This window comes from Mercenaria mercenaria, chromosome 6 (genome assembly GCF_021730395.1).
Source record: "Mercenaria mercenaria strain notata chromosome 6, MADL_Memer_1, whole genome shotgun sequence".
Classification (NCBI taxonomy): Eukaryota; Metazoa; Mollusca; class Bivalvia; order Venerida; family Veneridae; genus Mercenaria; species Mercenaria mercenaria.
The window spans coordinates 25,754,578-25,767,081 of record NC_069366.1 but is presented as its reverse complement, the minus strand read 5'-3'; the positions used below and the strand labels follow the sequence as shown (position 1 = coordinate 25,767,081).

At 36.4% G+C, this 12,504-nt stretch overlaps 1 protein-coding gene across 1 annotated transcript; it reads left to right on the top strand.

Moving 5' to 3' along the window:
* Window positions 1-122: 122 nt before the first annotated feature.
* Window positions 123-11,984, top strand: LOC123549362 (prion-like-(Q/N-rich) domain-bearing protein 25). The gene is made up of 4 exons (XM_045337389.2): window positions 123-273; window positions 1,727-2,068; window positions 3,056-4,049; window positions 10,942-11,984. The coding sequence occupies exons 3-4, from the start codon at window positions 3,173-3,175 to the stop codon at window positions 11,112-11,114; spliced, it is 1,050 nt and encodes a 349-aa protein (XP_045193324.2). The 5' UTR covers window positions 123-273; window positions 1,727-2,068; window positions 3,056-3,172; the 3' UTR covers window positions 11,115-11,984.
* The last annotated feature ends 520 nt before the right edge of the window (window positions 11,985-12,504 follow it).

Genomic DNA, 12,504 nt, shown 5'->3' with positions numbered 1-12,504 from the left:
TTGAATACTGCGTAAACTACCTTTAAAGTTTGTGAAGCAGAAATAAAAACAATACTTGTACTTACGTCAGTTCATTCATTAACCTATTTTCTAGACTTTCCCCTTAAACCGTTTGCGTTTTAAAATGTTTTACTCACCGACACGCTAGTATACGCAAATATCCTGTTTATAAAATATATATAAATTGAGTTGTGTTGCTTCAAAATTAATGTTATTCAAAAGTTATGACTGTCAAATACGCCGTAGGAATTTTATTTTATTTTTGCACTTCTGGTAAGTGTTTATTAATAATTAGTTTTATTTTTGAGAATGTTTTCTGTTTAATAGTTACTTGCGGAGAACAGGTTTGTACTGGTACAGAATCCAGGAACACTGGTTAGGTTAACTGCCCGCCGTTAAATGACTGAAATACTGTTGAAAAAACGGCGTTAAACCCAAAACAAACAAACAAAATTTTCTGATAAATCCTACGACATGTAGAAATGGAAAGATTGTCGGAATCCTTATTGACAGTAATGTATAGAATTATCGATTGTGCATATAAAACACTTCTAAATTCGCCATGAGTTGTTTGACATGTTTCACAAAAGTTCGTAAGTTTCATCGCGAGTCTCCTCAGTATGGAGTTTTGCAATAAAATTTTTGAGAAGGTTATGACTTACATCGTCCTCGATGAACTATTATTATAGGAACTTTTTAGATTTTCAAAATATCATGATAACTTTGAATATATAGACAAAAAGCGATTTTGTAAGTGTATTTTGCCGATTGTAAAAGAAAACGCACGCGCACGCGCACGCACGGACGGACAGACGCACGCACAAATTTACATTTTCAACCTGTTGATTGATTGTTATACAACTTCCGAATGTCTAATTTTGCAAATACAGCATTTCTACGTGAAACATATTTTTAAGTTTCGAAATAAAAATGAATCACATGTATGGGTCAGAATAAAATGAGTTCGGACATGCAGTTCAAGATCACACTACCATAGATTGGGATTGGTATATACCTTGTATCTCCATCTTAAGAAGTAAAACCGTTATTCGCGAAAAAACCGTTTAGTTTGGTATCAATCTGGTCGCAAATAGCAACTATGTGCTTTGACTCAGTGGCCGGCTCACTTATCAGTTTGCTATCATCTCGTTGTTCGCTTTACCCTATTCATAAAATCCTTTGAAGAAACAGTTGGGTATACAGGACGCGCGTGGTGGTCACATCTGTCATACATAAACTATATGATACCATGAAATAAACTTTTAGAAAAAGTAAAACCGCTATCCCAATAAACTGAATACTTTCAGAAGTGAACGCTATGAAACAATAACACTATATATATATATATATATATATATATATATATATATATATATATAGTATAAGACCGATAATAAAATATATAATAGATAATAGGATAAAAATGATATCTGCAATATAAATTGAATTTTGCACCGAGGAAAAGTTTTTTTTATTGCAAGCTTATAATTCACTATTTACAGTGTTTTCATCCTGAACTATTTATTGTAGAGTGTTATCTGATGTAGTACGCCACTACTGCAATGTCGGTTTTCATTGTTATGTCAGTTTTACAGTGAATTTACTTCTTAAGTGTTTGTATGTCGGATTTTAATTCAGTAAGGAATTCTTTCCTGGTTTGTGTAATAGTGCGAGGAAGCTACATGCTTCCATTTTCAATCGGCTGTATTTTCATCGTTATTTTCAGTGCTTTCGCAGTCAGCTCCCCTAGACGATTGTCTAACCGACGTCAAGCGTCCATGTGACAGCAAGAATCCTTGCCCTTCTGGTTCCCTTTGTATAGGCGGGAAATGTACCTGCAGGATAATAAAACCATTATGTCCTGCTGGAGAGCGGGGATCTACCTGCTCAAAACTAAAACCATGCAATTCAGGATACAGCTGCAGACTGGGTCACTGTTGCCGGGATAAATCGTGTCCGAAGGGCTGGCAAAATGGTGGTTTATGTTATCTGTCAAAAGAGAGACCAAAATGTAATAGCGGCTTCGTCTGTATCAATGATTTCTGCTGTCGACCGAAGTCAATAATAGGTAAGCGAAAAGTAGTTTTGTTCGTCAAAATGCAAAAACAGTTAGACCATGAAGTCAATCTGACTAAAGTACATCTCCTATTACGCTACGCTTAGGATCTGAACACGAGCTATTGATAGCCTCGTTCTGACGACCCTTCCGCTGGCCAATCAAAAGCTAACTTACAACATTCTGCAAGCTTAAAAAGCCTTGCTTTTCGATATCTACAATTCTTATATCGTAAGATGTCAGATAGCTGGCTAGCTCAGTTGGTAGGACACTTGCTCTGTAAGCCTGGACTGACTGCAAATTTTTCTTACTCTTTGACATTCAAACAAGTCGTCTGATTGGTTCAAATAAAAATAGATTTGTGAAAATAAAAATAACAATACTGGAAATCCAAAATATACAGAAGACGTATGTGAATAGGTCGTTCTCAGATCTTCGTTTAGAAGATCAAGTACTTTAGTCAGATTGACCATGAAGTCGTATTCTTAGACAGTGAAAATTCAGTAACAAGGTAAACTACCAATTTATGAAAACACGTGCAAAAATAAATAGTTATTGATATGTTATTTACAAGCATCATGTCATACATTGATAATACATAAATTTATTATAAACTTCACAATGAATAGTGACTACATTGTACAGAACATAATCCTACAACCATCCGAGTTCCGAAGATGCGTGCACATTAACCAAGAGCCGGATGTTACGCTTAGGTGTATGAAAGTTATTTGACGCAGCAATGTGCTATTGGCAGTCCTAAATGTAAAGTCGAACTTGGGCTTAGCCCTCTTGTACATATAGGTTAAATCATCCCAGGGCACGCCACTGCATTTTAATAAGTGTACAGTATTTGCGTAGAGGAGACCTGTGATAATGTTGTTAGTACCCGTGTTTCAACTTTATTCTCGTGTATAATTTTATAATATGCATATGCATACTTATTATTCTAGTTGTTTTATCATAATGTTTAAACTAATAGAAATTTTTTCTTTGCAGATCGTCCTCCAATAGCAAAGTGTCCAAGGGGTCAGAGCCAAGTTCCAGGGACTTGCATATCCATTCCACCGACTACCCAGACAAAGTGGCCTGTTCTTAAGTGTCCCAAAGGATCTGATGTGCTGTCGTCCTACTGACACTACAACATGTCCTGAGGGTAAAACCCTAGTTCCCGGATTTTGTGAAAATCCCTCACGTTCCTCTGTCGGAAAAGTACCTTTACATACATGTCCTAAAGGATCAGAATGTTACAACGGAAAGTGTTGTCGCTCTAGGGGAATTGTAAAATGTCCTATATTTAAGACTAAGGTTCCTGGATCTTGTGAAGATCTCTCACGCTCGCCTGTTGGAAGAGCGCCATTTCCTGCATGTCCTAAGGGGTCTCAATGTTACAAAGGGATATGTTGTCGTTTTACCGAATTTATGAGCTGTCCTAACGGTAAAGTTCGGGTCCCTGGTATTTGTGAAGGTGTCTCGCACTCGTCCGGTGGAAGAGTACCGTTTCCTACATGTCCGAAAGGGTCAGAATGTTACAAAGGGATGTGCTGTCGTTCTGTCAGTGTTACAAAATGTCCTAAGGGAAACGTTCAAATTCCTGGATTTTGTGAAGATCTCTCGCGCTCGCCCGTAGGAAGGGCGCCATTTTCTACATGTCCCAAAGGGTCAGAATGTTATAAAGACATTTGCTGTCGTTCTGTCGACGTTGTCAAATGTCCTAAAGGAAAAGTTCAAGTTCCTGGATTTTGTGAAGATCTCTCGCGCTCGCCCGTAGGAAGGGCGCCATTTTCTACATGTCCCAAAGGGTCAGAATGTTATAAAGACATTTGCTGTCGTTCTGTCGACGTTGTCAAATGTCCTAAAGGAAAAGTTCAGGTTCTTGGATTTTGTGAAGATTTCTCAAGTGCGTCTGTAGGAAGAACACCATTTCATACATGTCTCAAGGGCTCAGAATGTTATAAGGGAAAGTGTTGTCGTGCTATAACCATTCCACATGGTAAGTAAATTTCTTAATGTATTTTAATACTTTGGTTATCTAACTATTCTAAAAATAAGTGTCAACAAAGCGTCTCTTGAAATACTTTTTACCAAAGATTTATGTTGATATATCTATTTAACCGGAATGGACGCTGAACCTCATGTGTTTGTTCTGAGTAAGTTAAAATATTGATAACTTAAAATCACTGTGTTTCAGTGAATTTCAGTCATAATTTTTTTTAAAAGTTTTACTCGACCAATTCTATCCATGGCGATGTAACTAACAGCCTGGTTTTCAGCGTGTACTGATAGCATTGTGAAGCAATTAATAGGAATATTAACTGATAGACATTTTCGAATTAAGACTAAGAGGTGTGTGAACTGCATCTCAACATAATTTAATTATATTAGTTGCGATATGAAATATGACCTTATAACGGTGATAAGGTTTGGTTTATTATGCCCCTACTTTGCTCGGGAGTGATATAGATTTGCCTTTGTTTTTCATTCTGTTTTTCCGTCTTTCCGTCAGAGAAATTTTGTGTTGTACATATCTCAAAACCGTCACATTACATTTGTAGTTGTGCCCCTGAGAAAAAGTGCTTCAGGTGAGATAGCGTGATCGCACTGTGTCCGTCGTCGTTGTCTGTGGCAAACCATTTCATTTTTAACACACTAAAAGTGACAATAAATCTAATCTCAATGCGACTTAGACAGAATGTTTGTCTTAACAAAATGTCGGACCAGTTTGAAACTAGTTAAAAACTAGGTCACTAGGTCAAGTCATAGAATTACATTGGTCAACTGAAAACTTGGCCATTTAAGGTCAAAGGAGATGTGTAACTAAAATTTTCTCTGACGGATAGACAGGCAGACAAAGGCAAATATATTCCGCATCGCAAAGTGACATAATTATTCAGACATTGGCACATTATGGCATGTCATGCAAACGTTGCTAAATTATATATATGTATGTTATTATTATTGTATGTTTGTTATTGTTATTCAATGTCTTGTCATTCGTATTCTAAAGGTCATTATTGTTATTCTATATTTCGTTATTGTTATTGTATCTTTGATGTTGTTATTCATGTCGTGTCATTCATATTCTAAGTCTTACCATTGTTATTCTATATGTCGTTATTCTTAGTGTATGTTCGATATTCTTATGGTAGAAGTCATTATTGTTATTCTATATTTCGTTATTCTTATTGTATCTTTGATATTGTTATTCAATGTCGTGTCATTCATATTCTAAGTATTACCATTGTTATTGTATATGTCGTTATTCTTATTGTATGTTCGATATTCTTATGGTAAAAGTCATCATTGTTGTTCAATATCTGACGATTCTATTTACAAAACGTGTCATTCTTATTCTATGTTATGTGATTGTATTTGTATAGCGTAGCTGTGCTATTTATATCGCGGGAAATCGCACATACAATAAGAATATCAAGCTTACAAAAACAATAATGAATATACAACAACAATAACGTCTTTTACAATAAGAATGTAGAACATACAATAAGAATAACGACATATAGAATAACAATGGTAACACTTAGAATATGAATGACACGACATTGAATAACAATATCAAAGATACAATAAGAATAACGAAATATAGAATAACAATAATATATAAATACCATATGGCAGCGTGTGTGACATTGATATTGTCAACTCGAGGGCAGAATGTCACCCGAGGCGAAAGCCGAGTGGTGACATTCTGTTCCGAGTGTTGACAATATCAATGTCACACACGCTGCCATATGGTATTTATTTTATTATACCGAACAAAACTAAACACATAAAAAAAAGTTTTTAAAATGTTCTTGATTCATTTAATTCAATACTTTCATCTTTAGCGCGGTAATCAGTTGTGTACACATTGAATAGCGACGTCATTACAATATGATATTGTGTACAAGGGAGGCAATCATGTGGCTAAAAACTGAAGCAGTTATTTGCCCTTATATGACATTCAAAATATCAGCGCTGTCACATGACCTGACAGTCACTTTCGCTTGGTCACGTGTCAAAAAGGTTGAAAAGGTTTCTGATAGTCAAAATATCTCCCTTTCGGGTAATGGGAGTTTACTATTGTAGACAAAAGTGAGGTATAATAATGACTTTTACCATAAGAATATCGAACATACAATAAGAATAACGACATATAGAATAACAATGGTAAGACTTAGAATATGAATGACACGACATTGAATAACAATATCAAAGATACAATAACAATAACGAAACATAGAATAACAATAATGACTTTTACCATAAGAGTATCGAACATACCATAAGAATAACGCATTTACAATAACAATAGCAAATTTTAGAATATGAATGACATGACATTGAATAACAATAACAAACATACAATAATAATAACATATATATATATAATTTAGCAACGTTTGACATGCCACAGCCATCATATTTTAATTAAGTTATGGTAAAATATCGGTCGTCACCACTTGTCTTAATTCGCAAATTGTAAATTATGACAATGTGTGTTTGTTCGGTCAGGGCACACAGTAAGTGTAGGGAAAGTGGTATTATTCGCGCCGCCATTGAGCCTGTAAGGGAATATCTTCTGACCCGAAGTAATAGACTAACCGGAAGGATCGGACATTAAAAGCTGATTACTACCAAATCAAATGTAAGCCTACGCTGGACACAAGTAATCCAAATATAAAAAGTCCAACTCCATCTTCCTTTCCTCGTGCCCTTTCTCAAAAGCATCGTGTTTTCTTTTACTCTTCCGCGTTTCAATATGTATCGAAATCGGCATGTTCCTATCGCATATATAAGGTAAAAATGGCAGCGTTAGAATTTTTGTCTCAAAAAGAGGCAAAGGAGTAAATTGTATTTAATGATCTGTAGTTTTCTTATTAAAAAAGTTAACACCCCCTTTTTCTTTTTTTTCATAGTAGCGATATAGTTCTTTATTGAATTATAAATCTCTGAAAATCTGGTAGGCTAGAAAATGTCGATAAAACGTTATCAAGTAAGTGTAAAGAAGAGCCGGATTGTTACAAAAAATGGTAATTAAGACACTGTTTATTTAGAGTCAAGTTTATTACGCAGATTATTGAAAAATTAAAATTCAATTTCAAGAAAAAATGGTTACTGGCTTGTTCTGGGCCAGGGACAGTTCCGTATTGTGGCGATAAGGGACAGTTTTCTGAATGAAAGGAGTAGATTCATTCTAAAGGCATTTTATATTCAATTGGTTATATTTATGTCTCCCCCAGGAGACATATTGTTTTTGCCCTGTCCGTCCGTCCGTCCTTCCGTCCGTCCGTCCGTCCGTACGTCACACTTCATTTCCGAGCAATAACTGGAGAACCATTTGACCTAGAACCTTCAAACTTCATAGGGTTGTAGGGCTGCTGGAGTAGACGACCCCTATTGTTTTTGGGGTCACTCCGTCAAAGGTCAAGGTCACAGGGGCCCGAACATTGAAAACCATTTCCGATCAATAACTAGAGAACCACTTGACCCAGAATGTTGAAACTTCATAGGATGATTGTACATGCAAAGTAGATGACCCCTATCGATTTTGGGGTCACTCCATTAAAGGTGAAGGTCACAGGGGCCCGAACATTGAAAACCATTTCCGGTCAGTAACTTGAGAACCACTTGACCCAGAATGTTGAAACTTCATAGGATGATTGGTCATGAAGAGTAGATGACCCCTATTGATTTTGGGGTCACTCTGCCAAAGGTCAAGGTCACAGGGGCCCGAACATTGAAAACCATTTCCAATCAATAACTAGAGAACCACTTGACCCAGAATGTTGAAACTTCATAGGATGATTGGTCATGAAGAGTGGATGACCCCTATTGATTTTGGGGTCACTCTGTCAAAGGTCAAGGTCACAGGGGCCTGAACATGGAAAACCATTTCCGATCATTAACTAGAGAACCACTTGACCCAGAATGTTGAAACTTCATAGGATGATTGTACATGCCGAGTAAATGACCCCTATTGATTTTGGGGTCACTCCATTAAAGGTCAAGGTCACAGGGGCCTGAACATTGAAAACCATTTCCGGTCAGTAACTTGAGAACCACTTGATCCAGAATGTTGAAACTTAATAGGATGATTGGTCATACAGAGTAGATGACCCCTAATGATTTTAGGATCACTCTGTTAAAGGTCAAGGCCACAGGGGCCTGAACATGGAAAACCATTTCCGATCAATAACTTGAGAACCTCTTGACCCAGAATATTGAAACTTCATATGGTGATTGTTCATGCAGAGTAAATGACCCCTAATGATTTTGGGATCACTCTGTTAAAGGTCAAGGTCACAGGGGCCTGAACATTGATAACCAGTTCCGATCAATAACTTGAGAACCTCTCGACCCAGAATGTTGAAACTTCATAGGATGATTGAACATGCAGAGTAGATGACCCCTATTGTTTTTGGGGTCACTCTGTTAAAGGTCAAGGTCACAGGGGCCTGAACATTGATAACCAGTTCCGATCAATAACTTGAGAACCTCTCGACCCAGAATGTTGAAACTTCATAGGATGATTGAACATGCAGAGTAGATGACCCCTATTGTTTTTGGGGTCACTCCGTTAAAGGTCAAGGTCACAGGGGCCTGAACATTGATAACCAGTTCCGATCAATAACTTGAGAACCACTTGACCCAGAATGTTGAAACTTCATAGGATGATTGAACATGCAGAGTAGATGACCCCTATTGATTTTGGGGTCAGTCTATTAAAGGTCAAGGCCACAGTGGCCTGTTCATGTGAAATCATTTTTTGGAAATAACTTGAGAACCACTTGACCTACAATGTTGAAACTTAATAGGATGATGGACTTGCAGAGTAGATGACCCCTATTTATTTTGAGGTCACTTGATCAAAGGTCAAGGTCACAGAAGCCTGAACAGTGACTTGAGAACCACTAGGCCAAGAGTGTTGAAATTTAGCGGGATGATTGGACATGCCAAGTAGATGATCCCTATTGCAGCCAACCATCAGTGTCTCTTTGACTTTTGCTCCTGACCCCTATTGACTTCTTGCCTATAGGACTTTGCATTGGGGGAGACATGCGCTTTTTTACAAAAGCTTTTTCTAGTTTAATATTTATTTAACTAAGGATTCCCGCGAATGAGTAATTGTTCTGTACAACAAAGGAAATTTACTCGAATTTTCTAGCTCCTTAATGGCGGTTGGGTCTAAAATGTAACATGGGGCTCCGAAATTCAGTCAAAACTTTTGACTGGAACATTCATTCATCCATCTAGATTTAGCTAACATTTGCGAAAAAGTAAATAAAACGGTTATCATCTTTTTCACCACCATTGTTTACGTTTGGCCTCCTGCCTAAAAACTATACTTATGTGCTTTACAGGTATCACTTTTTTTATCTCTAAATTATTGTCTTGTAACCATTTTTGTCGTTTTAGTTGAAAAACGGCTAAATTGGTAGGCTGAAAATCCTATACATTCGTTCTACTCTCCACTAACATTTTACATTAAATTGATAAGTGACAAGGAAAGGGTTTTTGCGAAAACGTCTATTACTCTTTTAAATGTAATACATTTTAATTTTGATAAGTAAGTTTGCTTGTTTTCTGTACAAAAAAAACCCCAACATTTTTTTGCTATTAAATTGAAGTAAAGCCTATCACTGGAACTTGCATCGGCGTGAGCTTTCTTGGTTAAAGTTTTTCGGCAACCTTTGTTTTTCTTTGTTACTTTTGCTTATATCTTACTGTAATTTCACATTAACTTTGTTCAGCATGCAAACAAAGTATGTGCAGGGGCTGGGCCCATTAAACCCAAGGTCAATGTCATCAAGGTGTTATACTTAGGTTATTTTAAGATTAAAGTTTTTTGGCAACCTTTGTTTTTCTGTCATATCTTTCTTACTATTGCTTATATCTTACTGTAACTTCACATAGACATTGTCCAGCACACACTCAAAGTATGTGCATGGGCTGGGCCTATTATACCCAAGGTCAAGGTTACCAATTTGTTATACCTGGAATTATTTTCATACAATTTTTTAAGCTACATTTATAGACACATATTTTGTATGTAAGTAGAGGTATTTTACTGAGGCATAAATTCATTTTACTTTCAAATTGCCGAATAGTGGAGCGCGCTGTCTTGCGGACAGCTCGTGTTATTTAAATGATTGTTTTATTTCATTTATAATTTTTTGCTAAGAAGTGGATGCTAATTAGCTCATCAACAATGTGATCGAGATAAAAACATTTTTAGTACAACCAAATTTAAATTTGGCTGTTTTCTTATTCACGGTTTTATGGGCTTGTCTCAATATTTTATCTGAGCTTAGGTTAGCAACTACATTTTTCTTTTAACATGCTGTTTTAAATGTGCTTATATAATAATCAAAGTAATATTGATATGTTTTAGTTATAAGTCTCTTATAACGCTTTTATAGAGTAGCAGTGTGCATTTTACTGATACTCTATTGTGTATATTATGTAATATATGTTGTACACTGATGAGACTGAAGTAAATAAATAAATAAATAAATATAAATTACAGTAACATGTTCACAAATTATTAAAAAGAGTCTTTCTTGAATATAAGGCAAAAGATTGATTTTTCACACCTTTGTCTAAGCAATGTTTTCCAGTGACACCTGTCTATCTACCTAACAAAAACTACATTTGCTTTTTCAATAAAATGTTAAACAGACTATTCTTTTTCTGTATAAAAAGACGCCCTTTGATGTTTACATCTATGGTTTTCTTGTGTGCAAATGAAATGAAAAATAATTGTAGTACGAGTGATCAAAGTCGGTCAGACGGTGTATGAGTAAATATAACATGCGATGACTATTGGTTTCCGGTCAGCAGTGAATAAATATTCTGATATATCATTATTTTCATATTTTTTACAGGAAAATGCCCTAAAGTGATTCGTATTCCTCAAAAAGGCCGATGGCGTGTGTGTCCTGTTTACAAGAAAAGTCCCGATCAGTGTCAAACCGACACGGACTGTTCAAGTAATGGTAAAGGGAAGCTATGCTGTTCTGATAGATGTGGAAGAAAATACTGCTTCTCTCCCTTGTAGCCGATATTGTAAAATATTAGAAAAAATAAATGACAAATAATATATCTTTTCCAGCTAAATAAGCATTTATGTGAAGATATACCAAGATTATTTTTGTCACAATTTTTATCTCGAAGAGAGATATACATTGTACTTATTTGTTTGTGTTTCTTATAAAGTTAAAATAATATGAATTAAGGCACCGCCTAGCATTGGGATTTATCTTTTATATATCCGCTTAGAAAGAAATATTCAACGCTCAAGAAAGTGAAACTTTGCTCTAAACTGTAGTTTACATTTAGTGTCACCATACCTCTTACAGCGAATATCATACTTTGCAAAATTTACGGAAGCCATGCCGGTGACGTCATTCAGCGTTCTCGCACTAGCTTTTAGAATTTTGTTTTGTTTGTTTGCACTCCACGCAGAAACTTGACGGTCTTTACACTTCCTTACTGTTTTAAAAGTGTTTTTCAGTTGCATGTACAGTTTTCATTACGAAAAAGAAGTAAAATAATCATGTTAGCGCGGTTTACGAGTTTCTATGACTGATTCGGGGTGCTCGGATGTTCATAAAGACAACCAGTCAGTGGATTTTACATAAACCGGAACCGGAAAACATCGAAAAAATTGCCTCAGTATATGCAAACAGCAAAGACGAATATCTATATACGGACGTTACCGTCTCGGGGATTTTCATCCCCGGCGCTTTGCGCCGGTGATAAATCCCCTATAATTGTTTCTTTGTTATTATTGTTCCATAATACATAAGGATGCTGTCCAAATAGAGGCTACACATAACTGAATAGTTAGAAAAACACTACTCAAGGTAATAATGGGAGATAATCAAAACAGTGCATTTTATAGTACTTTCTATTATGTTAATCATATGAGCCGCGCCATGAGAAAAAACATAGTGCGTTTGCGACCAGCATGGATCCAGACCAGCCTACGCATCCATGCAGTCTGGTCAGGACCCATGCTGTTTGCTGATGGTGCCTATTGCAATTAGAGAAACCGGTAGCGAACAGCATGGATCCTGATCAGACTGCGTGGATGCGCAGGCTGGTCTGGATCCATGCTGGTCGCAAACGCACTATGCTGGTTTTCTCATGGCGCGGCTCATATGATCAAACCTATCACAAATACATGAACAATCAATTACCAAACATTAGATTTAACAAGAAAATAACATATTTTATGTTCATAACAAAGAATATGGCAGCCACATTTTAATCAATGGCATTATGACCCTTATTAGTGTTAATGATAATTTCCATATAGTGGGTAAATATTTGAAAATATTTGAGCCGTGCCATGGGAAAACCAACATAGTGGCTTTGCGACCAGCATGGATCCAGACCAGCCTGCGCATCCGCGCAGTCTGGTCAGGATCCATGCTGTTCGCTAA

Bases quoted from the DNA above. Each gene is read 5' to 3' on its own strand.
- LOC123549362 (XM_045337389.2), top strand. From the start codon at position 3,173: ATGTGCTGTCGTCCTACTGACACTACAACATGTCCTGAGGGTAAAACC. The intron at 4,050-10,941 runs GTAAGTAAATTT...TATTTTTTACAG, and splicing joins TGCTATAACCATTCCACATG to GAAAATGCCCTAAAGTGATT.